Genomic DNA, 26,431 nt, shown 5'->3' with positions numbered 1-26,431 from the left:
CCCTCCCCATGGGGACGTCCAGCGTCTGGTCATGGGGACATCCCTGCCCCGAGGCTTTCACAAAGCTTCAGCATTTGAAAAATGCTGCTTTTCGCCTCCAACAAGAGTTTTGCATCGGTTGGAGGAACATGGCCCCAGCTCCCCACTGCTTCCTTGGCCTCCATCATGAGTGATCCTGTCTCCCCCCTGGCATCCTGCTGCGACCCACTGGCGACTGGAAACACGGAGCCCGGTGGGAAGGTGCAATTACCCTGGGCAGCAGCGGCAAAGGTCTCCTGCAATCAGCCGCTAACGCAATTACTGGCAACATCCAGCCGGAGGAAGAGAAACCAGGCGGCCAAGGAGTCTCGCGAGGCCAAAGCCAGTCCCCGTGCCAGGCCTTTTGGCCAGGGATTAATTCAATCGGTGAGACGGCAAGAGAGTCCCAGGCTATTCCCTTTCCCCGATTATTTTTCCCAAAGAGCTTCGTCCGCCTTTTGCATGGATAAAAAGAGGTGTAAAAACAATGCCATGCTTGAAATCTCTTTTTTAGCCTCGCTGCTGCCTCCAAATTTGCCTCTCCCATCCCTGCTCAACCCCCAAAATGTCTTTTTTGGGGGGGGGGGGAGGGGCAGGTGTTCCCCTTTATTCCAGGTGCCGTAGGGCTGGGCTGGAGGTTATGGGTCCGGCTGCCGGGCTCAGCGGAGGCGGTTGGGGCTGGCAGGTGGCCAGGAGCCGCTATTTTCTTTCCTTTTTTTTTTTTTTTTTTTTTTTTTTTAACACTCCCTCCACTATTTACAGTGTCCCCACACTGGGACAGCTGGCAATGAGGCATTCACCTTGGTGATCCGCAAGGACACCTCCCGTACCAGGAGGGAGGAGGACACCAGCTCCTTTTCACCAGCTCGGAGCTTGCCCAGAAGACGGAGGCAGTGCTGGAGGCTCTCACCAGTGACTCATCGGAGGAGTGAGTTGTGTCTGTTCTCAGCTGCATTCCCAGGATGCTTGCGGAAAACCCTGGGCTCCCCACGGCAGGCTGCTGGGCTTGTTTGCACAAGGCGTGTTTTCTGCTTTATTCTGGGGAAAGACACTTTCCCCCCCCCCCAGTTTCCGTCTCCTCGTGGCGGCTGAGGGAGCAGGGAATTTCACCAGGGCACCGAGCCATCGCCAACCCAACCCCACAAGCCCGGGCAGCCCCGGGATGAGGGTGACGGCTCCAGCCTGGCTGTGGTTGCAAATATTCCCGGCTGCTCTCGCCAGAGCCCATCTCCCCCGTGGCCCTGTTGCCTGGCTTGGCCGCGGGCTCGTGCCAGGATCGATGAAAGCCCGTTGTTGTCCGCTGTGGTGCAGGCGCCAGCGGGATGCAGGCGGGCTGCGGCATCCTTCCACCTCCCCATCCCGCACCCTGCAGCCCAGTGCCTGCCCAAAACCCTTCTCGTATTTGGGTGCCAGTTCTGGGGGTGCATTGCTCAACGAGGCGACGCCAGCGAGCCCCCCGCATGGTGCTCCGCCATCCGAACAATGCCAGTTGACGCCTCCTTCCCCTCCTCCTTCACCAAGACCCATCACAAACCCCAGAAAAGGAAGGAAGGGAATAACTTTGGAGGGCAAACTGGGCTTCCAGGGAAAGGAAGGGCCAAGCCCTCTATCCCGCGTAGTCCCGGCATCTCTGGGCTGTTTATGCATCGGCCCTTTCATACCCGACACTTTCCCCCGGGGTTCCTTTCCTTATTGCTCTTTAATAGCCCTGCTCAGGAAGCGCGGAGGCTCGAGCGCTTGGTTAATGAGTACAGAAGCCACCGACCCCTTCGGCTGAGACCCGGTGCCACGGGGAGACCCTGTCCCCAACACCCAGCTGCTCCCTGCAGCGGGTCCCAGTTTCCGGCCAGGAAAATCCAGCTGTTGACCGGTGCATGAGCATCCCACTCTGTAAATCCCACTTTGGGAGTTATTGGAAGCACACACCCCCCCGCCTCGCCATTCACTCCAGATGTTTGCCCGTGGTGCCAAGCCAGATGTTTGCATGGTAGCCCCCTGCAGGCAGCTGTCGGCCCCCCAGCCCAGATGTTTTTTTCTCTCCCCCGCCGCCCCCAATCCAGCTGTGACCCTTCCCCAGCCTCCGCAGGTGCCGGGGCCGGAGCGGGGAGGAGCGGGGAGGAGCGGGGCGGCCCCGGGGCGGAGCGGGGCCGGCGGCGGGCGGCAGCGGGGCGGCCCCGGGCACTGAGCGCTGCTGCCGACCCGGCGTATCCCGCTGCCGGTAAGTGCCGCGTACGGGAGGGACGGGACCAACCGAACCGGGGCGGAATGAGACCCGAGAGGGTCAGAGGGAACCGGGCGGGATGGGTCCGGACCCGGCAGGATGGGACCCGAGAGGGTCAGACCGAACCGGGCAGGATCGGACCCGAGAGAGTCAGAGGGAACCGGGCGGGATGGGGTCGGACCAGGCAGGATGGGACCCGAGAGGGCCAGATCGAACCGGGCGAGATGGTACCTGAGTGGATCTGACCGAACCGGGCAGGATGAGACCCAAAAGGGTCAGACCGGACTGGGGAGGATGGGGCCAGACCGGGCAGGATCGGGCCCGAACGTGTCAGACAAAACCGGTTCAGGATGAGACCCGAGGGTCAGACCGAACTGGGCAGGATCAGACCTGAGGGGATCAGGCAGGATGGGATCTGACGGGGTTATTCCGAACCGGGCAGGATCAGACCCGAGGGGTTAAGACGGAACCAAGCACGATGAGACCCGACAGGCTCAGACCAAACTGTACAGGATGGGACCCGAGCGGGTCGGATTGAACTGTGCAGAATCGGACCTGAGCAGGTCAGACCACTCTGGGCAGGATGGGGCCAAACTGGGCAGGATCGGACCTGAGAGAGTCAGAGTGAATGGGGCAGGATCAGACCCCAAAAGGGTCAGACCAAAGTGGGCAGGATGGGGCCAGACTGGGCAGGATTAGGCCAGATTGTGTCAGACAAAACCAATTCAGGATGAGACCCGAGGGTCAGACCAAACTGGGAAAGACGGGACCTGAGTAGGTCAGACCGAACCAGTCAGGGTGGGACCAAACTGGGCAGGATGGGATGCGAATGGGTCAGATTGAACCATGCAGCATCGGACCTCGGTGGGTCAGACCGAACCAGTCAGGATGGGGCCAGGCGAGACAGGATCAGACCCAAGCGGATGAGACTGAACCAGGCAGGACTGGACCCAAGCAGATCAGATCGAACTGGGCAGGACGAGGCAGAACTGGAGAGGATGGAGCCGGATCCAGAGAGCATTGGGTCAGATCCAGAGATCGTAGAATCACAGATATATCTATCTATATGCATTTGTACACATATACACACAGAGGTATACACATATTTGTATGTATGAGCATGTGTGCATAGATGTGTGTATAGAGGCATAAATATACGTGTGTGTATATGGACAGAGTTATGTATACACACGCGTGTAAGTCCATGTGCTTGGAGACACGTATTTGTGTATATAGGTGGAGAAGTTTGTATATATGTGTGTGTGAATGGAGACGTATTTCTATATATATGTATAGAGAAATGTATGTGTGTGTGTGTGTTCTATATATTTGTATAGAGAAATGTATGTGTGTGTGTCTGTATACATGTGTGTAGAGCCATATATGTTTGTATATATATGTAGAGAGGTATATTTATGCATAGAGTTATACAGAGAGAGAGGTATGTATGCATGGAGGTGTATTTATCTATAGAGGTATATATGTATAGAGGTGTATTTATACGGAGAGGTGTATATGCTTGTATATATACCTTTGTGCATATGTGTGTACATGGGGGTGAACATGGCTTTATATGTGCCTATATGTTTGTGTGTATATATGAATATATATGTATATATGAATATATACTCAAGGCCAGGTTGGACGGGGCTTTGAGCAGCCTGGTCCGGTGGGAGGTGTCCCTGGCCAGGGCAGGGAGGTTGGAACGAGATGATCTTTAAGGTCCTTTCCAACCCAAACCATTCTGTGATTCTATGGTTCGACGAATGGGTTTATACAAGCCCAGCCAGAGCCTCGGCGCTGTCGGCTGAGACCGGGCCAACTCATTGCACCTCCCCTGTCCCCCAGCATCTCCCATTTCCAGCAGAAAAACGCTGCCCGGGTTGTTCAGAGCATCCCTGAGATGCTGATTTATTTTAGAGACGGGGGCACCAGAGCATGGGGAGGTGAAGGGAGTCACCTGAGGACAGAGTACATCGGTGACAGAGCCACCCGCCATCGCCACAGGGACTGTTCCTGCGCCCTGACCCCACGAGTCTACATTAAGCACCTAAAAAGGCCTCTCTGGCCCAATTTGGCCACACCGGTACACTTTCAGGCGTTGATAAATGGAGATTTCCCTTAAAACACCCAAGCCTTGTTCCCCGACCACACTGGGCCAGGTGGGACACGTCCATGGCCACCTGAAGGTGTTTTGAGACCAGCCAAGAGGTGTTTGGGGACAGGGACGTTGTGGCTTCGGCCAAGGGACACACTGGGCGGGAGCACCCCCCCTTCATCCCCTTCGAAATCTGCTGAGCTGGAGCTTTCGCTTCCATCTCCGCCATCCCAGCCCTGCCATCAAGCCACCAAGATGTCCCCACCATGGTCTCCTCCCAGGGACAAACCAAGGAGGAGGGTTTCCAAGGGAGGAAGCCGTCCCCCATACCCCATCCGAGGGCAGCAGCAGCCAAAATACTTTCCCGCTGTAGCAAGGCTGCAGAAACCCCCTTCATATTAATATCAGGGTGTTAATTAAAGCTCGTTTCGCCGGAGAAGGGCTTGCATGAGATGGTTTGAAAGCAAAGGTGGTCGGAGGGGGGCAAAGCTGTGCCGGCACATGTTGGAGGAAGCTTGCGGCCGCTGGCGAGCGGAGCTGGCGATTATTTTTAATCTCTTCCCCGTCTGGCCGCAGAGCGGTCCCACTTCTCTTTCTTAACCCAGTTCCTCCTTCTCAGGCCCCTTAAACCCACGGGATGGGGGTGACACCATCCTACGGAGCACCCCAACACCACGGGCACCCCTTTTTTTCCCCCCCACCCCTCCCCGCAAGTCTCGTTTCGCCTGGTGCCCATCACCAGGGTGTCAGGGCGTCCCCTTCCCGCTGCCGCCCCCCCCCCCACCCGCAAGTCTCATTTCGCGAAGGAATTCTCCCAGTGCCCATCACCGCGGCGTCAGGGCGCAGGGACCCGGTCTCCGTAATCCCACGGATGTCTGCTTTTAGGGCAGGCCGAGCGCGGGGGGTGCCCAACCCATCACCCCAAGGGCTGGCAGGGATTCCTCTGATGGGTTTTTTGGGGTGAAAAAAGGGACTTTGGGGCTAATCCGCCAGGGCAGATCACGACCCGGGGACGTGCCAACGGGCCCAGCAGCAGGATGAGGCCGTGTCTTGATGTGGTTTCGTTAATTGGAAACAGCGGTGATTTGTGGGCGCTGGCAGGCTGCGATTGCAGGGTTACAGGTGGCTGCAGGCAGTGGATAGAGTTGGGGTGGGGATTCTCTGGTGTCTAATAGAAAGATTGTGCTCGGCTCATCCCACAACTGGGTTTTTCCTGGGATAGGGAGGGATTTTTCCTTCTCTCCTCCAGCTTTCCTGTCCCTCCCAGCCCGGCAGCACTGGCATTCAGTGCCCCGTTTCCCTGTTACAAAGGGTTTTTTTCGCTCATTTACCATTTTTTTGGGGGGGGGGGGGAGGTCACTTGTTTTTCAGCTCCTCATTGTATTTTTGGCTCAGGTCTGGCTATGAATACCCTCTGCCACCAATAGCTTATGTAGTCTTGGGCATGTTCCTTAGCATCCCTCCTCCAAACACTCCTTCGAGGGGTGTTTTGGGGAGAAAATCAATTAAAATGGGGCGTGAACCACACTCGTTTGCTTCAGACCCAGTGCCTGTGCCTCAGTTTCCCTTGTATGGCTGCAGTGAGAGGGGACGAGGACAAGGATAAGGACAAGGAGCAATCTTCCTTCCCTTGGTGCCACCATACCTGGTGCCCTCCCTGTCCCCAGCATCTGCCCCAGATGCCCACACTTGGAAAGAGCTAAAAATAGGGGGAAAGACTCAAAAATGGGCAAAAAGACCCCAAAATGGGGGAAAAGACCAAAAATTCAAGGGCTTGGTGGCATTTGCCACAGCCGGCCGCATAATGGTATCCCGGAGCTGGGTCTGGGGCGCTTCCCTGGCCCTGGTGGCATTTGCCAGCTCTGGATGTCCCTTGGTGTCCGGGTGCGTCTCTTTTGGGGGCGTGATGGGGGTGCGTGCCCATGCACACATGTGGGGCGTGTCCATAGGGGTGTGCGCACATGTGTCCGCGTGTGTGCGTAGGGAACCTGCATATGTGTGTGTAGGGGGCCCAGGTGCGTGCGTAGGGGGTGGGGACGTGTGTACGGGGTGTGATGGAGGTGCTGGCGCGGGCTGTGCTGTGCCATGCCACACCTGTGCGGCCACGCAGTGCTGTGCAGTGCCATGCGGTGCCGTGCGGTGCCCATGGTGCCGTGCCACGCAGAGCCATGCCATGAAGTGCCCACCCTGCCCTGCAGCGCCGTGCAGCGCTCTGCTACGTGGCACGGTGCAATGCCCACCGTGTCATGCAGCGCCGCGCCATGCAGTACAGCGCTCACCCTGCCGCGCAGTGCCCGTGGTGCCGTGCCCTGCGGTGCCCACCCTGCCCCACAGTGCCAAGCAGTGCCCGTGGTGCCATGCCTTGCAGTGCCCACCCTGCCCTGCTGTGCCATGCGGTGCCGTGCCATGCAGTGCAATGCCCACGGTGCCATGCGGTACCCACGGTGCCATGTCCGGCAGTGCCCAACCTGCCTTTGCAGCGTCATGCAGTGCCATGCCATGCAGTACAGTGCCACCCTGCCATGCGGACCCATGCAGTGCTCTGCTACGTGGCACGGTGCAATGCTCACCATGCCATGCAGTGCCGTGCCATGCAGTACAGTGCCCACCTTGCCATGCAGTGCCAAGCGGTAACGCTGGTGCCATGTCCTGCCGTGCCCACCCTGCCCTGCTGTGCCATGCAGTGCCGTGCCATGCAGTGCAGTGCCACTCCGCCATGCAGTGCCATGCATTGTCGGGCAGTGCTGTGCCGTGCCATGCCGTGCGGCACGGTGCAGTGCCCACCCTGCCCCGCAGTGCCAAGCAGTGCCCATGGTGCCATGTCCTGCAGTGCCCACCCTCCCTTTGCTGTGCCACGCAGTGCCCACGGTGCTGTGCCATGCAGCGCAGTGCCCACCCTGCCGCCCAGGTTTCTGTTCCCCATCGCCCCAGGGTGCTGCTGTTGGGTGGAAAGGGGAAGCGTTGCTCAATGGGGCGAGCGCAGCACCCTGAGGTCACAGATGTGTCCGGGCACTGGGCAGAGCAGTGTGTCCCAGCATTCTGTGGCACCCCCTGCCGCCCCAGCAGGTAAGACACGGTCCCAGGTCCCCCAGGACCCCCCCACCCTTCTTGCTGGCCACCACGTCCCCAGTGTCACGGCGGTGTTTCTGCGAGCACCCGTGGGATGGCAGAGGCTCCTGTGGGTGCCCAGGGTGGGGGCTGGGATGGGTGCTGCCCCGTCTTGGGGTCCTGGGGAAGGTTTGGGGGTCCCCAGGGGATAGAGCAATTCACAACCATGGAGCACTTATTGGCTTGGAGGTGGCAGAGGTGGGAGCTGGGACTGCCTGGAGCTGGGTGACAGTGGGTACAATGGGGTGAGCGGGGGCTCAGTGGGGTGTCGGGGGGGCTCAGCAGGGTGCTAGGGAGGGCTCAGTGGGGTGGCACAGGCGCTCAGTGGGTGCCAAAGGGGCTTAGTGGTGTGCCAGGGGGTAGGAGGGTTCTGCAGCAGCAGGGAGGGTGGGGGGGGAACTGATCTGCACCCCCAAAAATGAGGTTGTCCCCACCCCAACACTCTCCCCAAGCTTGACGCCATCGCCGGGCTGTTCTCTGGGGCTGGTAAATCCCCAAAGACCCAAAATGGGGCCACCAGGGTGGTACAAGCTAACGGGACGGCCCCTGGACTCGTGTGTCCCCCTCTGGTCCCCTCTGCCCCATGCACCTGGCTGGAGCTCAGCCACTCCCCCTCCCTGCCTCAGTTTCCCTTCCCAGCCTGTGTGGGGACACCAGCCACCCCATTTCCTGGCAAGCTCGTCCCTGCCAGGGGTCAGGGCTGCCAACAGGGCATGTGAGGGGAAGCCAGTGCCACCCCAGTGCCACCAACCGGGACAGCAGACAGGTCTGCAGGCGATGGAAGAAGCGAGAGGAGGAAGGAGAAGCGGCTCTGCCCAAGCCCCCAGGAGCGTGTAGCACCCATGGGTGGCACGGTGAAGGATTCCACCAAGTGATGTGGCTGGGGTCGGGGGGGGGTGTCTCTCCATGCTGCAGGACCACGTCTTTCGCACCAGTCTCAGCCTCTAAGAAAAGCAGGTGGCCTCTTCTCCAGCTCAGAGCAGCCTAGAGGCCACGTGGATGGGCTCTCTTAGACCCAAAAGACCGAAAACCTCTGGAACCAGAGTGTCACCAGTCTCAATTCCCAGATTAAAGTAACTATGAAACTTCTGTGGGTTGTGCTGGCCTCCGTGCAGGTGGCATCTCCCGAAACTCAGAGGACGCAGCCCGCTCGGGTGACTGGCCGAAGGGTTTTGGCACCCCCTGCAGAGGAGCAGGAAGCCATGCCGTGGCTAACGGCCCGGCCTGCCGCAATTTCCTCTCCAGCACCCGGATGAGGGTGGTTTGGCCTTGTGCTAACCTTTCTGTGGGGTGCAAGCGCAAGGGAAAGCGGAGCTGAGATGGTGGTGGTGAGCATGGCCACCACACTGTCCCGTGTGTCACCACCCCATACGGTCCAGCTCTCTCTACCTTCATCTTCCTGATAGACCTCTAAATCCATCATCGTGGTTTGGAATCATGGAATCGCAGAATGGTTTGGGTTGGTGACATGGTTTGGCCTGGGTAATATTTACAGGCCATCTAGTCCAACCCCTCTGCAATAAGCAGGGACATCTTTGAATAGACCAGGTTGCTCAGAGCCCCGTCCAACCTGGCCTGGAATGTTCCCAGGGATAGGCCATCTCCCACCTCTCTGGGCAACCTGGGACAGTGTCTCACCACCCTCAGTGTAAAACATTTCTTCCTTAGATTTGGTCTGAATCTCCCTTTTTTAGTTTAAAACCGTTCCCCCTTGTCCCATGGCTCCCCTCCCTCATCCAGAGTCCCTCCCCAGCTTTCCTGGAGCCCCTTGAGGGACTGGAGGGGGCTCCAAGGTCTCCGCGGAGCCTTCTCTTCTCCAGGCTGAACCCCCCCCACTCTCTCAGCCTGTCCTCCCAGCAGAGGGGCTCCAGCCCTCCCAGCATCTCCGGGGCCTCCTCTGGCCCCGCTCCAACAGCTCCGTGTCTCTCCTGTGCTGAGGCCCCAGAGCTGGAGGCAGCACTGCAGGGGGGTCTCCCCCGAGCGGAGCAGAGGGGCAGAATCCCCCCCCTCGCCCTGCTGCCCACGCTGCTGGGGATGTAGTTGGCTTTCTGGGTGGCCAGTGCACATCGTCGGCTCAAGTCGACCTTCTCATCCACCAGTACCCCCAAGTCCTTCTTGGGAGGGCTGCTCTCAATCCCTTCATCCCCCAGCTTGTGTGGATACCGAGGGTTACCCCAATCCAGAAGGATGGGTCTATGGGGACACACACAATTGGTCCAGGTTCATCTTGCTAGGGTGGCTGTGACACGGTGTGGCCAAGTCACCAACCATCCCCTTTGTCATTCGCAGGTGCTGCTTAAGGGGCCACACCAGCAGAGAGGACATTGACAGGGGGAACCACCACCATGGCCAACTTGACAGCCCTCATAGGGGCTGGGAGGAACTCGTGCACCTTCCATGAGGAGTTCAAGCAGGTCCTGCTGCCCCTGGTCTATTCCTTGGTGTTCATGGTGGGGTTGCCCTTGAACGCTGTGGTCATTGGGCAGATTTGGGTGGCCCGTAAGGCTCTCAGCCGGTCCATGATCTACATGCTGAACCTGGCCATGGCTGACCTGCTCTACGTCTGCTCCCTCCCGCTTCTCATCTACAACTACACCCAGAAGGATTATTGGCCTTTTGGGGACTTCACCTGCAAATTCATCCGCTTCCAGTTCTACACCAACCTACATGGCAGCATCTTCTTCCTCACCTGCATCAGCATCCAGCGGTACCTGGGCATCTGCCACCCCTTGGCCTCATGGCACAAGAAGAAGGGGAAGAAGCTGACATGGCTGGTGTGTGCCGCGGTGTGGTTCATCGTCATCGCCCAGTGCCTGCCCACCTTTGTCTTCGCTTCCACCGGTACACAAAGGAACCGTACTGTCTGCTACGACCTGAGCCCACCGGATCGCTCTGCTGCCTACTTCCCCTACGGCATCACCCTCACCGTCACCGGCTTCCTGCTGCCCTTCGTGGCCATCCTCGGCTGCTACTGCAGCATGGCCCGGATCCTGTGCCAGAAGGATGAGCTGATCGGCTTGGCGGTGCACAAGAGGAAGGACAAAGCTGTACGTATGATCATCATCGTGGTCATCGTCTTCTCCATCAGCTTCTTCCCCTTCCACCTCACCAAGACCATCTACCTGATTGTCCGTTCCTCACCCAGCCTGCCCTGCCCGGCTCTGCAGGCGTTTGCCATTGCCTACAAGTGCACGCGTCCCTTTGCCAGCATGAACAGTGTCCTTGACCCCATTCTCTTTTACTTCACCAAACGCAAGTTTCGTGAGAGCACCCGTTACCTCCTCGACAAGATGAGCTCCAAGTGGCGACATGACAATTGTGTTACCTACGGCTCTTAGGTGAGGATGAGGGCCACCTTGCTGACACCAGGACAACACATGGAGCAATTTTGGCTTTAAGCTCCACAGAACAGAGATGGCTTCAGATGGAGACATGCTGGAGGACAGGAGGACAGCATCTCCTGAGCTTTCAGTACTTTCATCCCATCTCCAGCCTGCAGCAGCACAGTATTAACCCCATCGCAGCATAGATCCAGTGTCCTCTCTCTGGCTCAGTTGCTTGGTTTGAGCAGTTTAGCACCATGTTTCCCTGGTGCCCAAGCCACCAATGCAATAAAAACCACTGGTGGGACCACGGAGAATGCAGTGGGACCATGGAGGACATGGTCCCTGGCTCAGGATGAGCTGCTGGAGGGCAATTTCTCCCTCTTCTCATTTAAAGTGTCCCTGATGGGGCCACAAGAGTGCTGGGGAGGGTTTGGCTTAGCTCGTACCTGTCTGGGGCACATGGGGCCGTGTGTTTTTCCAGCTCGAGATCAGCATCACGGACATTTTAGGGGGTAATACTGGGACATCTCTATCCTCCAGTCCCCAGAATGGGAACAGGCCAGTAAGAGACTTGGGCCCACTGGTGCCACTGGTGCTGCAAAATGGTGGAAGAACACCCCTGGCCAGACTGGAGCTGGCAAGGGGGACATAAGGGCAACTGGGACACCCATGCTGGATTTCCAAGTGATGACCATGGGCTGGGTTAGACACAAGCCAACAGTGTGTCACCTGCCTGAGGACTTTCAGCATCACCTGGGTCCAGCTCCTTGCTTAGCCCAGCACCCCGTATCTGGCCCATCCTGGCATCCTCAATGTCCTGCTGTCACCTCCTACCTAGGAACCACCAAAATCAGAGCTGCTGCACCAAGACACGATGCCAGGAGTCAGGAAACCGATGCCACTGAGCTACTCGAGGTCCTCAGCCATGTCACCGCACATCCCACCATTGACTTGGCCATGCCACCGACCCCGCGCTGGGTTGGGGCTTGAGCTTTGCTCCCCGCAGCCTCCGGCTGGATGTTGCTTCCTCCTAGCAAGGAGGGATTTGCTTAAACGGCACGGGGTGGATGTACCACTAATCGCTCTGCGAGTCTTCTTTAACATATAGGATGTACAGAATAAACATCCCCTCTTTCAGGTGGATACGTAGACATGTATACACCCGCTACACATACGCGCATATAACACGTCCGAGCAGGGGGAGGTTTGTAGCCCAGTGCAGGCTACGTGGCTTAGATATTCTCCACCCTGAACACACTAATACGTATCTATACGGTGTACGTATGTATATATAGTATACATACATATATATACATACATACATATATAGTATACATACATATATACACACATATATATAGGAATAACTGTTTTGCTGCATTTCTCACAGATTGTCTGCGTGTAGTATCACAGAATCACAGAATCACAGACTGGCAGGGGTTGGAAGGAACCTCTGGAGATCATCCAGTCCAACCCCCTGCCACAGCAGGGTCACCCACAGCAGGTGGCACAGGAACGCGTCCAGGCGGGTTTGGAATGTCTCCAGAGACGGAGACTCCACCACCTCTCTGGGCAGCCTGTGCCAGGGCTCTGCCACCCTCACAGGAAAGAAGTTCCTCCTCATGTTTAGGTGGAACTTCCTATGCTCAAGTTTGTGCCCGTTACCCCTTGTCCTGTCACCGGGCACCACTGAAAAGAGCCTGGCCCCATCCTCCTGACACCTACCCTGTAAGTATTTATAAGTGTTGATAAGATCCCCCCTCAGTCGTCTTTTTTCCAGACTGAAGAGACCCAAATCCTTCAGCCTTTCTCCATCAGAGAGGTGTTCCAGTCCCCTCAGCATCTTGGTAGCCCTTTGCTGTCCCCTCTCCAGCAGTTCCCTGTCCTTCTGGAACTGGGGAGCCCAGAACTGGACCCAGTGCTCCAGCTGTGGCCTCCCCAGGGCAGGGCAGAGCAGAGGGTGAGGATGACCTCCCTCCTCCTGGGGGCCACACTCTTCTTGATGCCCCTCAGGATGCCATTGGCATTTGTGGCCACAAGGGCACGTTGCTGGCTCATGGATCATCCTGTTGTCCACCAGGACTCCCAGGTCTCTTTCCACAGAGTTGCTCGCTTCTAAGTTGATTTAACTAATTTGCTTCAAATATCTGGAGATAAGCATCCCTCCTGAACCTGACCACACGCTCAACATCATCCCAACTGGTTCCTCACAAACAAGCAGCATCTTCCTTGGGTACCCAGCCACCCAAGGGCTGGTGGTCCCGATGTGGCTTCTTGCTGTCGCAAGGATGAGGAGGGTGCCCAGGGTGGTCATAAGCTCTTAGAATCATAGAATCATAGAATCATAGAATCTTCATGCTTGGAAGGGACCTTTGAGATCATCGAGTCCAACCATACACACACCCAAAAAAAACCCCTTACAATCTCTGTCACTAGAACATGCCCTGAAGTGCCAAATCTAGGCGTTTCTTAAACACCTTTAGGGATGGTGAATCAATCACCTCCCTGGGCAGGCTGTTCCAGTGCCTGACCACTCTTGCAGTAAAGTAATTCTTCCTAATACCTAATCTAAACCTCCCCTGCCGCAGCTTCAGACCATTTCCTCTGGTCCTGTCATTATTCACCTGGGAGAAGAGGCCAACACCCACCTCTCTCCAACCTCCTTTCAGGGAGTTGTGGAGGGCAATGAGGTCTCCCCTCAGCCTCCTCTTCTCCAAGCTAAACATGCCCAGCTCCCTCAGCCTCTCTTCATATATCTTGGATGATGCTCAAAGATCTCAGCATCACGGTGGGCTGGAATGGAGAGGGCTCCTGCGACGGCATTAGCTCAAGCCATCTGGTTTTGCAGGTCTGGTGGCCGTGTCCTGATGGGGAGGACCATGCATGGTGCCAACAGCTTTGGGTTGGAGCACAGAAAGTGATGGAGGAAACAGAACCAGCCCTGGAGTTTCCCTTTGCCGGAGCTCATCCATGCCGAAATCTCCTCCCATGTATTTCTGGGGACCCACAATGGAAGGGCAAAATGCCGTGGATGGGGAGAGTGGTGGCCAGTGGGACAATCGCAGCCTGGTGTCCCCAACCCTTCTCAGACAAAAGGAAGGGTGACAGGGTGGGACACAGCAGGCCACGCCATCCGGACCCAGGAGAGGGCGCAAAATATTCAGATTTGGAGAGATTCAGCTGGGTCTGTGGGTGCCCACCCACCTCCAGGGAGGCATGGAGGAGCCTTGCCCCGTCACACCACCCCGTGCCCAGATAGCACCCATGGGATGAGGAAGCCGGCCAAGATTTAACCGCAATACAGCTTTGAGGGGAAAAAAAATAAGCAGGTCCCAAAAAGGACAGTGGTGGCTGCAGGGACAACGTGGGCTGAGGTAGTGACATCTATCAGCCACAGGACACCCCACTGGGGTCCCTGATGGTGGAATCATGAATTTTGGGTGGTTTTAAGGGTAGGAGGCACATGGAGCTCACTAATTTTTGCCCTTTGGGTCTGGCCATGTCCTGCCCAGCCTTGGGGTCCTGTCAGCAGTTCCCTTGATACCACCAGGCCTAGAAGCCAGGGTGATGGGCACAACGGGGTGCCTTAGAGATGGGGTGGGTGCTTCAAAACAAATCCTTCGCTTGTGAGACGCTTAACACCAGCAGCCTGGGGACCAGCTCCTACAGCACCTAGAGGTGATGAAATGTGTGGCTCTTTACAAAATCCCATCCTGAACAACAGGTGACATCATGGGGACATCGTCCTTACCGCTGGGAGACACCCAGCCCCGGGGGAACCAAGGGAGGAGGGTGGAGGGAGGGAAGGGAGATATGGAGAAGGAATACCTGCTGGGGCGGTGCATCTCACAGCATTGCCGGAGGCACTTTTTAGGTCCTGAAAAATGCATTTATGGAGGGTGCTGGATTTTTTTTTTTAATCACCACCAGATTTTTTTGTGCCCCTGGGACAGAGATGGCAATGTCCTTTACGTGGCCATCCACGCTGCCAAGGCCCCAGCTCAACCCATCAATATCAACCCTCCAGCCGCCTTCCTTTTTCACATCCCCAGTGATAAATCCGTTGTCTTGAGGGAAAAGGGGTTATGAGCTGCAAATAGCAGGCGCTGACAAGCGATGCTAAAAAACCACGAGAAAGTCTGTTGGAGGGGCGGTGCGTTGTCGGAGCTCTTTGCAAGTTGGTAACAAGGTGTTCTGCCTTCCCCGAGATGAGTTGCAAAGCAGGGGCTGGAGAAAAATGCAGGAAAGGGGAAGGATCTGTCCCTGGCACCCAAATTTTATCTTACTTATCCCCCTCCTCCAAAAAAAAAAACCCCAAAACTAGGCGGAGATGGAGGGAAGGGGATGAAGGATGTGGGGGGAGGAATGAAGAATTCGAGGGAGGGATGGGAATGAAGGATGTGAGGGGGATGAAGGATAGGGGGGAAGGATGGTGAGGGGATGAAGGATGCGGGGCGGGGGGATGAAGGATCGGAGGCGGGGGTGGGAAGGATGAGGAGGGGATGAGGCATGGGGAGGGGGGAGGATGGGGAAGGGATGAGGGATGCGGGGGAGGATGTGGGGTGCTCCTGCTGGGCCTGGGAGCGGGAGGGCAGCTCTGCGGCCGCGTTCCTCTGCCCCCTTCGCTCCCCCAGAAAAAAAAAAAAAAATTAAAAATTAAATTTAAAAAAAAAGGGCAAAACCTCCAACCATCCCCCTCCGCGGGAAGAAACCACGCCTCCGGGGAGGAAAGTTTATTTGAATGCAACAAATAAAAAAGCAGGGGGGTGAGGGAGGAGGAAAAGCCAAAAAAAAAAAAAAAAAAAAAAAAGAGAGAGAGAGCGAGCGAGAGAGGGAAAAAAAAAAAAAAAAAGAGGGGGGGAGAGAGAGAAAACAAAGCGGGAGGGATGAAGCCCGCTGGCAGCCCGGAGGAGGAGCGGGGCCGGGCGGTGCCTGCGGCGGGGCCGGGGCCGGGGCGCGGCGGCGGCGGGGCCGGGGGGCGGGCGGAGGCGGCGGAGGCGGCGGGGGGGGGCAGACAATGGCGGAGGGGGGCAGCGGTCGGGGGGTAGCGGCGGGTCGGTGGCTCCTGCCCGCCTCCTCCCCGCCTTCCTCTTCCTCCTCCTCCTCCTCCTCCTCCTCCTCCTCCTCCTCCTTCTTCCCGGGTAGGAAAGTTTCAGCGTCGATCGCGGAGCAACAACCGGGCCGGGCTTTTGGCAGCCTGGCCCCTTCGGTACGGCAGCTTTCGCTTCGTTTTACCGAGCCGGAGCCAACGGGCCCGGTTCATGCCGGGGCTCAATCGCCGTCCCCGGCTCCACCGCCGCCACCGCCGCCGCCGTCGTCGCCGCCGGGCCCGGGGTTAAACGCGGAGCCGCCGCGTTGGCCCAGCGTCCCGGCGATGCGGAAACTCTTCGGGGAAAGCTGCCGGCAATCTACGGGGGGAAGCGGGAATGGGAACGGGAATGGGAGCGGGGTGGGGAACGGGAGCCGGGCTGGGAGCGGGAGTGGGACCGGGAGCGGTCGGGGAGCTCCCCCGCCGCCTCCACCCCGCAGCCGCGTCCCGCACCCGGCTCTCCGTTCTCCCCGCGGAGCTCCGCCGGAGCCCGGCCCGCATTCCTGGCATAACTCGACTCGACCGCAACCACCCTCCTCCTCCCCATCACCCCGCTCCAACGGGGAGGATGAAGCAGCCGCATCCCGTTCCCCCCGCGCTTCATCGGGCAGCGAAGGCGAAGGGCAAACCGGTGCACACCGGCACCGCGCCGCCCGGAAGAAGAAGAAGGAGAGCGGTGGTTGGGAGAGCCCAGCGGATGGCGGCGATGCCGAGGCCGAAGGCTGCGGGAGGGTGGTCCCCCGTCATCCCTTGCCTGTGGTGGCCCGTGTCTCCAAAGTGAACATCCTGCCCTTCGGCAGCCCCAGTGGGTCGCGGAGCAGCAGTCGTTATTCCAGCACAGAGACGCTGAAGGAAGAGGAACAGTTTGGGGTTTGTTGGCCCAACCAAGGACGGACTCTCCAGGCGGGTTATGGCATCTATCGATCACCCAGTTTCGGGACGAGCGATGGCCTGGCGTGGGGACAGCCGTCTGTCCGCGTCCGTCCCAAGCTGCCGCAGGGCACGGCCAAGGTGAAATCGGACTTTGAGAGTGAGAGCCTGCACCAGCCAGGGCTGGAAGGGGAGCGGGCCAAGCACCGCAAGTCCTTGTCCAACCCTGACATCGCCACCGAGACCCTGACGCTCCTCAGCTTCCTCAAGTCAGACCTCTCGGAGCTGAAGGTGAAGAAGAAAGGGGTGAGGATTGGCCTTGACGCGGGTTCCGACGGCTATTCCAGCATCACCAACTCCTCCCCGGGCAGCCGCGGTGCCGCTCAGCCCCCCAACCGCTGGGCACTGGGCGAGCGGCCAACACTCAAGGACCTGACGGCCACTTTGCGTCGAGCCAAGTCCTTCACCTGCTCCGAAAAATCGGGGATGCGGAGGCTTTTCCTACAGAGCACCATGAAGCAGAGCTCTTCCGAGCTCCTCCTGGCCACTGCTGACTGCCAGGACCAGGTGGCTTCGGATGGGGGACAGCGGGGGGATGAGGATGCTCTCCCCATGGTCATCCAGGACCAGTACATCCAGGAGGCGAGGCAGGTCTTTGAGAAGATCAGCAGGATGGGTTCCCAGCAGGACTATGGCTTCACAGCCGAGCAGAAGGACAGTGAAGGTGTGGAGGACGCCGAGGTGGTGGCACCGACAGGGACAACGGACGAGGCCCTTCAGGGACGGGCGGAGAGCACGCGGTGTTTGAAGGAAGTGGAGTTGGAGGAGAACCTCACTCGCAGGAAATCCGTGGAGGAGCTGTCGGGTCACGAGTCAAGCGTGACAGACGAGGGCATCGTCACAGAGCCGGAGCCCATGGGGATGCCCTTCCAAGACTTGCACGAAGCCGTGGATGCCTGGACGCTGCCCAATGCTGGGTCGGCAGCCGGTGACACTGAAATGCCACTGCCCGCTCACCCGGCAGTGGTGGTTGAAGACCTTCCAGTTGGCAAATCCGAGACACCGAGCACCCCTGGCAGCTTGCGGCGTCGACGTAAGTTCCCCTCAGCGTGTGCCAATGGGATGGAGGGTGGCAGCGAGGGTGGCACTGAACCCTACCGCTCCCTGAGCGACCCAATGCCCCACCGGAGATGTGCGGTGGCGGAGGAAGCGAAGAATTTCTCTGTCGACAGCAACCTCCTGGGCTCGCTGAACACCAAGGCGGGCATCCCCCAACCTGCCGCCATTGCAGGCAGCGCAGGCAGCGCAGGTAGCGACCTGTCGCTTGGCAGCGACGGGCCGCGGGACTACAGCAGCCTTATCCAAACCATCGTCAGCCAGCCTGGAGCCATGGCTAAGCTCATCGATGAGAAGGGCAACGGCAAGACCATCAAGAAGAAGTCGTTGAGTGACCCCAGCCGCCGCGGTGAGCTGCCGGCCGGCGCCTTCGAAGGTCCTGGTGAGGCCATCAGCGAGCTGGAGCCCAGCATCCCACCGTCCAGCAGCGAGCCCATCCTCTCGGCACAACCAGCAGCGCCAGGCACCGGCCGCAGTTATGGCTTTGACCCCAAGTTGGCTGATGTGTTGTCCCCTCGCATCGCCCGGCGCAGCTCCAAGAAGCGCTCCAACCGTGCGGCTCACCAAGAAAACCAACCACCACCAGCACCTGCCGTCCTCACCAAGAGCCGCCCGGCCACCAAGCACATCCGTCACACCAGCGAGCCCGCCACCTTCGTCCCCATCACCGTCCCCGAGCCGCTTGTCCCCTCCGGCCACCACAGCCACCTCCCCGCGCCCGCTGCTGGCCGCTCACCCGGCAAATCCTTCCCGACCCTCCAGCCTCCTTCACTGGAGGATGTCACCAAGCGGTATATGCTGTCCCTCAACTCAGGTGACGCTTCCCCCGGTCCCGGGGATGGACCCCGCTCTCCGCCCGCTGCCCCACCGCCCCGGTTGCCCCGGTGCCCACGGCCACCCGACGAACATGGACCCAGGACCAAGCCACAGGTGGTAAGTGCCCATCCATCCTAAAATCATCTTCATTTCACGGGGTGCATGACCCCCCCAAAGCATTGGTGGCTTTGGGGGTCCATCGCGTGTCCCTCGTTGGGGACAAGTTCCCATCTGCGGATGCGCTGCCGGATGGCCAAGAGCTTTCCCAGCCCTTTCCGGCTGTCCCAGGGGGATGAGCTCTTGTTTGTATGTAGAAGTGTAAAAAGTAAAAAGGGATTTTTGGGTGGGAAGAAGCAGTTTTCAGGTTAAATAGCACCAAACTTTAGTGGAAGGTGGTTTTAGAGTTATATATTTTTATGCTATATTTATATATAGCATCTCCCGGCAGTGCTGTATAAGGTCCCGGTAAATGGGTGTGCTCTTTGCCGGCCCTGAGATGCTGAACTAAAAATTGCCTTTTCCTTGGCGGGGAGGGCTTAAATGGTCCTTTTGCTTGGGATTCCCCATGTCTTACCCCTTATTGAGCAAATTGTCATTTTCCCCCCCCCAAAAATCGCCATCCCTCTGCCCGGGACCATGGGCTTTGTCGTGCCGGCGGCGTGGGAAAAAGGGGAAAAAATGTTCTGCTGCATGCACTAACTGTTTTATCGATGGGTAAAGTTTTGTCCTGTCTGTGTAAGAATTAATGCTGCTTGGGGGATGCAAAGGTGGTTTTCTCGCCCTGAAAAGCTGCGTGCTTTGGGGTCTTTCCTGGGGTGGGTTTTCGGCATTGCCGGCCCCTGGGCTGTTGTTTAAAGATGAACTTGGGTTCCCATCGCTCCGGGTGTTTGTGCCGGGAAGCGCTTGGAAGCGCCACCTCCTCCTCCAGCACAGCAGCGCCGGCACCCACAGGGCTTTTAATAGCTCCAGGCGAAGCCCAGAAATACCCGTTCCCGCGGGGGATGAGCTGAGAGCTCGCGGGAACGGGGCTGGCAGGGCTCTCTCGCCCTGCTTCGATGCCGATTTAAGAGGACGGGCTGGACCGTTCCCTTCCAACAGCCGCCGGCAGCCAAGCGTGAAGTCCCCGGGGCTGAGCCCAGCGGTGTAACCCTTGCTGGCCAGGGCAGAGTCGCGTGGAACAGGATTGTTTTTCTTTGCACGGTCCCGAAATCCAGATCCCTGCATCATCATTCCCCCAAGATATTCTCCTGGGGTCCGGCAGCCCCACAGCATTATTCCCTGAAGATATTCTCTTGGGGTCCGGCGTCCCCACAGCATCATTACTCCAAGATATTCTCTTGGGGTCCAGCATCTCTGCAACACCCTCGCGCTAAGCTGTTCTCATGGGATCCAGCATCCCTGCAGCATCATTCCCCCAGGATATTCTCCTGAGGTCCAGCACCCCCACAGTGTTATTCCCTGACAATATTCTCTTGGGGTCGAGCATCCCCACAGCAATGTTACTCCAAGATATTCTCACGGGATCCAGCATCCCTGCAGCATTATTCCCCCAGGATGTTCTCCTTGGGGGGGCTCTGCGTCCCATCCAGCTCCTTCTCTGGCTGTTGTCCCCATTGCCAGACAACAGCCATTGGTGGCAGTGGATGGGGAGCTCTTTGCTCCTGCATAAAACATCCTTGGAAATAATTTGGGGTGAATTTTGTAGGATTTTTGCCCAATGTACCAGTTTTGAGCGAGGCGCTTGTCCTCTCCGATCTCAGGGTGAAAAGCGCTATTGAAGCATCAAGCGTTATAATTAAGAGGGGTAATGAGGAACCTCCCAGGGTTGCAGTTGGTGGCACCTTGGGGACATTGGCAGGTCCCCAAGGCGAGGCATTTCTTTATAAATATCTCTTGCTAAATTATTAATATGTTAAGTTTATATAATATATGGTTTGTATTAATAATTTATAAAGCGTTTATTTCTTCTTCAGGCAGCTCCCTGCAGTGCCCCAGGGACGGTGCCCACCCCGTGATGGCCCCAGTATCGGGGATGCTCTGCTGCCCCCCCACCCCGATACACCCCAAAACCCTGCTCACTTTGGGATCATTTCAGGTGGATTTTTACCAACTCCAGCACTGGGTTCTGGCAACTGGGAGCCCAGTTTGGCCGAGCATCACCTTGGGCCACCCCACGGGGCCGGACCCTGGGGATGCTGCTCCTCACCTTGCTTGAACCCGCCAGCCTCAGCAAAGAGGGTGCGAATTTTCCCTTTTAAGGGCAACGCCGCAGCTGTATCTTCAAATCTCTCTCCTGCCTTTGAATTTCTTTGTGCTGCAGCCATAACATAACTGAAACCAGGGGTTTTATTTCTCTTTTTGATTTATTATATAGTGGAGCTGGGATGTTTTATTTCAGATGGCACCAGCTTTGGCTGGGGGGGCGGAGGGGGACCGAGCCCTGCAAGGGAGTTGCTTTAATTATAGGCGAGAGCATCGAGGACCGGATATAACTTGGCACCGGGACGGCTGGCTGGGAGTGGAGATTTACGTGCTCCCTGACCGACAGCGAAGAAATAAGCTTTATTTTTTAATTTATTTTTTTTATTTCCCTCTCCCTGACTCAATGGAGAGGGCCGGCGTCGCAAGGTCAGTCGTCTGCTTGGGGAAGAGGTCATTGCTGCTTGGGGATTTGGGGTCCTTGGAGAATCAGTCTCATGTCACAGTGATGGTCTGTCTGCCCTGGTGTCCGTCTCCAGCAGACGATGCTGGGAAGGGATTAATAATGGGGTCCAGCGTCCCCGCAGCATCATCCCCCCCAAGATATTCTCTTGGGGTCGGGCATCCGTACAACGTCATTCACTGAATGTGTTCTCTTGGGGTCCGGCATCCCTGCAGCATCATTCCCCCAAGATATTCTCCTGGGGTCCAGCATCCCTGCAGCATCCTGCCCCCAAGATATTTTCCCAGTCCCCGTGGTTTGGGGGTGGCTTTGGTGGAGGTGAGCACTGCTGTGCCGGCTGTATGCTGGGTTTGGCCGCCCGGCGCGTCCCGGCTGGGAGAGGTAATGTGCTGTTCTCCCTTGGCGGCAGGACTGTTTGTCCTGGGTGCTTTCCAGCAATCCTCCATGGGGCTGGAGCCGGCCAAGCCGCCCTGGGTGCAGAAGAGCTCCTTCGCCCTGTGTCTGATGCCGGGCACGAGAGTTTTAATTCCCCAGGAGCCGTTAGCAGCACGTCCCGCTCCGGCGCACGGCACGGGGGCCGCGGGAAGAAAGGATGCTTTCAAGAAAACAAGAAAAAAAAACCCCAAAAAAACTCAAGACAGAGAAGTTTTTCTGCCTCCAGCATCCCATGAGCCACTGGGATGGGCGAGCACATGCGTGCACACCCATGCACATGCGTGTGCAGCAGCCCGGCACTGAGCAGGGGTGCATTTGGGGTGTTTTTGGGGGGGATTGGGGGTCCATTTGCTTCCCAGGGAAGCTATAAGGGGGATGCCAGGCTGGCAATCCCTTGCATCTTTCTTTTCCCTGTGGCCGAATCCAGCACGGGATGGAAAATTAGGTATGCACACTGCCATGCTCTGTTTGTTGACTTAGCAGCAGTCGGATTAAACAGGAAAATATTGATTTAAATATAGCACCTCGCGGGAGTGGAGGAGTCGTGGGAACGCGGCCCCCAGCGCCCCGGCCGCTGCCTTCCCCACCTGCTGCTCCCCGAGCGGGGCGGACGCACCCCGAAAAAGTCACAGGGGATAAAGGGGGATCCCCGGAGGGAAACATCGGGGTCGAGTTCCCAGGGACGCTTGCGTAAAACCCCCCCCATCCCTCCCGATCGTCCTCTCTCTGAGCTCGCCCCGGCATGGCTCATCCTCCAATAGCTCTTACTCGCTTTGGGGGCAGCTCGAGTGCCGGATCCGTGCACTGGCCAAATATTCCCTGGTCAAAGTTTGGCACCTTTGGACCTATTTATCCCTGTGTTCCCTTTCCGTAAATCTCCATGGAAACCAGGTTTTGGGCCACGGCTGGGAGTTTTCTCATTTTTCCGCGTTACTGGAAATCTATAATTAAAGCAGATGCGGGGGGAGGATGGGGATGGGTAAATCTTGGCTTTCCTCTCCCAGTGCCTGTGCTGATGGCTTGCCCAGTTTTCGCGCCCCTGGCTCCGCCGTGCTCGGCGAAACGCTGGAGTAGGGGGAAACTGAGGCACGCAGGGAGCGCCGCTGCCCTTCGGAGGGAGGTTGGAGGTGGGATGGAGCCAGGATAAGTTCACCGGCGCTGGGGGGACCCACAGGTGGTGCTCCCTATCAGTAGCATGGACTGACGCTGGGACCACCAGCGCGGGGCCAAGCAACACCCAAGCATCAACAAATCCCCTTAACTCTGCCCAGTTTTTACTCTTCCCTTTCCTGCTGCTGGAATCCCCTTAACTCCGTCTATTTTTGCCCCTTCCCTTCCCTGCTGCCAAAATCCCCTTAACTCTGCCCATTTTTGCCCCTTCCTGGCTGCCAGGGTTTTGAACACCCTTGGGTGACGCAGAAGACATGTCTGGTGTCACCCAGAGCCACCCCCATTGCTCCTTGTCCCTTGGTCCCGGTGCCTGCCCCCACTTTAATTAAAAGCCTCTAATTAATTAGGCAGCAAACCCCAACAGAGGGGATGGACCATCCGGGATGCGCATCCTTTGAGCCCGAAAGCCCCAGGGGAGCACCCCATGGGTGCGGGGTGCCCTGTGATGGTGGCCGTGGGGTAGGATCCGGCCCTGGAGCGAGAGGGTTAGTGCTGGGCTGAGCTCGGTGCCGGGGGCTGGCCTTGGCCCGTGGCCGCCTGGCCCAAAGGTCAGGCTCTTGGCAGGACGCCGGGGCTGCAGCGAGGGTGGGAGGCTGGGAGGGCTGCGGCGTTGAGCTGCGCATCCAGGCCACGGGGGGACCCGAGGCCCTGCGCAGGTGCATGGGGAGGTTCCCTGGTCCAGGGGTGCACATGGAGAGGTGTGTGGGGAGGTTCCCTGGTCGGGGGGTGCACATGGAGAGGTGTGTGGAGAGGTCCCCTGGTGCTGGGGTGCCCATACAGGGATGCCCTGGGAAGACACTGATGCAGGGGTTCCCATGCAGGGGTTCCCATACAGGGATGCTCCAGGAGGACACTGATGCAGGGGTGCGCATGCAGGGGTCCATGCTGAGATCCCTGGTGCTGGGGTGTCCATGCAGGAGCGCACAGGGAAGTCCCTGGTGCAGGAGTGGGCGTGCAGGGGTGCACAGGGTGATCCCTGGTGCTGCTGTCCGTGTGCATCCCTATACAGGGAAATCCCTGGTGTGCACATGCATCCCTGCGCAGGGATGTCCCTGCTGCTGGGGCACACACGCAGGGGCGCACAGGGACATCCCTGGTGCAGGGATGGATTTGCAATGGTGCACGGAAAGGTCCCTGCTTGCAGGGTTGCTAGGGCAGGGGTGCACAGGGACATCCCTGGTGCTGGGGTGTCCACGCAGGGGTGCACAAGGAGGTCCCTGGTTGCAGGGGTGCACGTGCAGAGGGACACCGGGAGATCCATAGCGCTCCTGTCCATGTGTATCCCTGTACATGGAAATCCCTGGTACTGGTGTGCATGTGCATCCCTGCACTGGGACGTCCCTGCTGCTGAGGCACACACGCAGGGGCACACAGGGACATCCCTGCTGCAGGGATGGATGTGCAGGGATGTACAGAGAGGTCGCTGGTGCAGGGATGGATGAGCAGGGGTGCACAGGGACATCCCTGGTGCTGGGGTGTCCGTGCAGGGGTGCACAAGGAGGTCCCTTGTGCAGACGTGGACGTGCAGGGGTGCACAGGGAGGTCCCTGGTGCTCCTGTCCATGTGTATCCCCGTACAAGGAAATCCCTGGTACTGGTGTGCATGTGCATCCCTGCACCGGGAAGTCCCTGCTGCTGGGGCACACACGCAGGGGCACACAGGGACATCCCTGGTGCAGGGATGGGTGTGCAGGGGTGTACAGAGAGGTCGCTGGTGCAGGGATGGATGAGCAGGGGTGCACAGGGACATCCCTGGTGCTCCTGTCCATGTGCATCCCTGTACAGGGAGATCCCTGGTACTGGTGAGCACGTGCATCCCTGTGCAGGAATGGCCCTGGGGCAGGGGTGGACATGCAGGGGTGTATGGAGAGGTCCTGGTGCAGGGGTGGACGTGCAAGGGTGCATGGAGAGGTCCCCGGTGCCACGTGCATCCCTGTACACAGAGATCCCTGGTGCAGGGATGCATGTGCAGAGGGTGTATGGAGAGGTTCCTGGTGCACGGAGAGGTCCCTGCTGCAGGGATACCCATGTAGTGATGCACGGGGAGGTCCCTGGTGGTAGGGTGCTGCTGCTGGGATGGACGTCCATGGGTCCAGAGGGAGATCTCTGATGCCGGTGTGCACACGCAGAGTTGCACAGGGAGATTCTGGTGGTGGTGTGCATGTCCAAGGGGGCATAAGGAGGTTCATGGTGCTGGGCTGCACACACAGGGGTGCTCAGGGGGATCCCCGGTGCCGGGGTGTACGTTCAGGGGTGCACGGGGAGATCGATGGTGCTGGTCTGCAGACACGCAGGGATGCACAGGGAGATCAGGAGTGCCACTGTGCACCCCTGCGTCCCTGCACGGGGAGATCCCAGGTGCTGGAATGCACGTGCAAGGGTGCAGGGAGAGATCCGGGGTGCTCTGCATGCTCCTGGTGCACACAGCCAGCGATGCACAGGGACGATGCACCGTCACCCTGGGTGCATTGCACGGACTGCTCTGCATTTCTGGGCAGCTTGCCTGCACCCTGCCTGCACCCTGCCTGCACGCGTGCGCAGGGCTTCATGCCTGGGCTTTTTCCATGCAAAGTCACCCGCCTCCGAAGCTTCTGCTGGGAGGAGGTGGCCTCGATCTCCGATCTGCTCTTGCAGGGGAAGCAGCAGGTCGGCATCTCTGAGATGTGCCCGTGCATCTTTGGTACCCTCCTGCCAAACTCAGCTGGGATGGAGGCTCAAAGCTTCCCAGGTCTTGTAGCTGCGGCTTTAGTCCATCCTCTCAAGGGTTATGGGATTTAGAGCCTTTCCCAGGGATATTTCCGAAGAGGGAGATTTCCCGCGGATGCTGAGCCCTGTGTGATAGGAGGGAGCAGAGAGGTGATCTGCTGAGGTCTCCGCTTGCTGTGACTTCTTTGCTCTTTTTCTTCTCCATCACCCGTCCAGTGTAGGCAGGTCCCGATGGGGCAGTTCCCGCAGCTTTGGAGCTGCAGCAGGGACTTCTCCTAAATTCAGGTTGGAGAAGGTGGTGGCATCACATGAAGATGCAGTAGGGCAGCACTGGGTGTTGGTTTGTACAGAGTTTCTTCCCCTTCTCGCAGGGCTTTTGCCCTGGAAAGAGACTCCCTCCCTCCCTCCCTCCCTTCCATCCATCCATCCATCCATCCATCCATCTGTCCATCCATCTATTCATCCATCTGTCCATACATCTCTACCAGCCACCCATCTCCATCCATCCATCCATCCATCTATTCATCCATCTGTCCATACATCTCCAGCCACCCATCTCCATCCATCCATCCATCCATTCGTCTCCATCCATCTAGCTCCATTCATTTATCCGTCTCCATCCATATATACATCTCTATCTACCTGTCTTCATCCCCCCATCCATCCATCTCCATCCACCCATCTCCATCCTTCTCTACCCATCCATCTCCTCCCATCTCCAGCCTTCTCCATCAGCCCATCCAGCCATCGCCCTCCACCTAACTCCACCACCCATCCCCACCACCCATCCAAAACAA

At 58.1% G+C, this 26,431-nt stretch overlaps 2 protein-coding genes across 3 annotated transcripts in view; both read left to right on the top strand.

The window, feature by feature from the left end:
• Window positions 1-2,174: 2,174 nt before the first annotated feature.
• On the top strand, window positions 2,175-11,914 carry P2RY6 (pyrimidinergic receptor P2Y6). The gene is made up of 2 exons (XM_074572281.1): window positions 2,175-2,236; window positions 9,735-11,914. Exon 2 carries the CDS (start codon window positions 9,791-9,793, stop codon window positions 10,781-10,783), a length of 993 nt encoding a protein of 330 aa, XP_074428382.1. The 5' UTR covers window positions 2,175-2,236; window positions 9,735-9,790; the 3' UTR covers window positions 10,784-11,914.
• A 3,381-nt stretch (window positions 11,915-15,295) lies between these two features.
• The window catches only part of ARHGEF17 (Rho guanine nucleotide exchange factor 17), a 39,554-nt gene continuing 28,418 nt past the window's right edge, over window positions 15,296-26,431 (top strand). Inside the window, exon 1 of one of the 2 annotated variants that reach the window (XM_074572279.1) lies at window positions 15,296-18,779. In XM_074572279.1, coding sequence (XP_074428380.1) covers window positions 15,513-18,779 — 3,267 coding nt within the window. In that variant the 5' untranslated portion in view covers window positions 15,296-15,512. The remainder of the gene's footprint in view (window positions 18,780-26,431) is intronic. The other variant, XM_074572280.1, reaches the window with a different exon arrangement.

The sequence above is a fragment of the Larus michahellis genome, chromosome 1 (genome assembly GCF_964199755.1).
Source record: "Larus michahellis chromosome 1, bLarMic1.1, whole genome shotgun sequence".
Taxonomy (NCBI): domain Eukaryota; kingdom Metazoa; phylum Chordata; class Aves; order Charadriiformes; family Laridae; genus Larus; species Larus michahellis.
The sequence above is the reverse complement of the archived record's forward strand: the minus strand, read 5'-3'. Positions and strand labels throughout refer to the sequence as shown.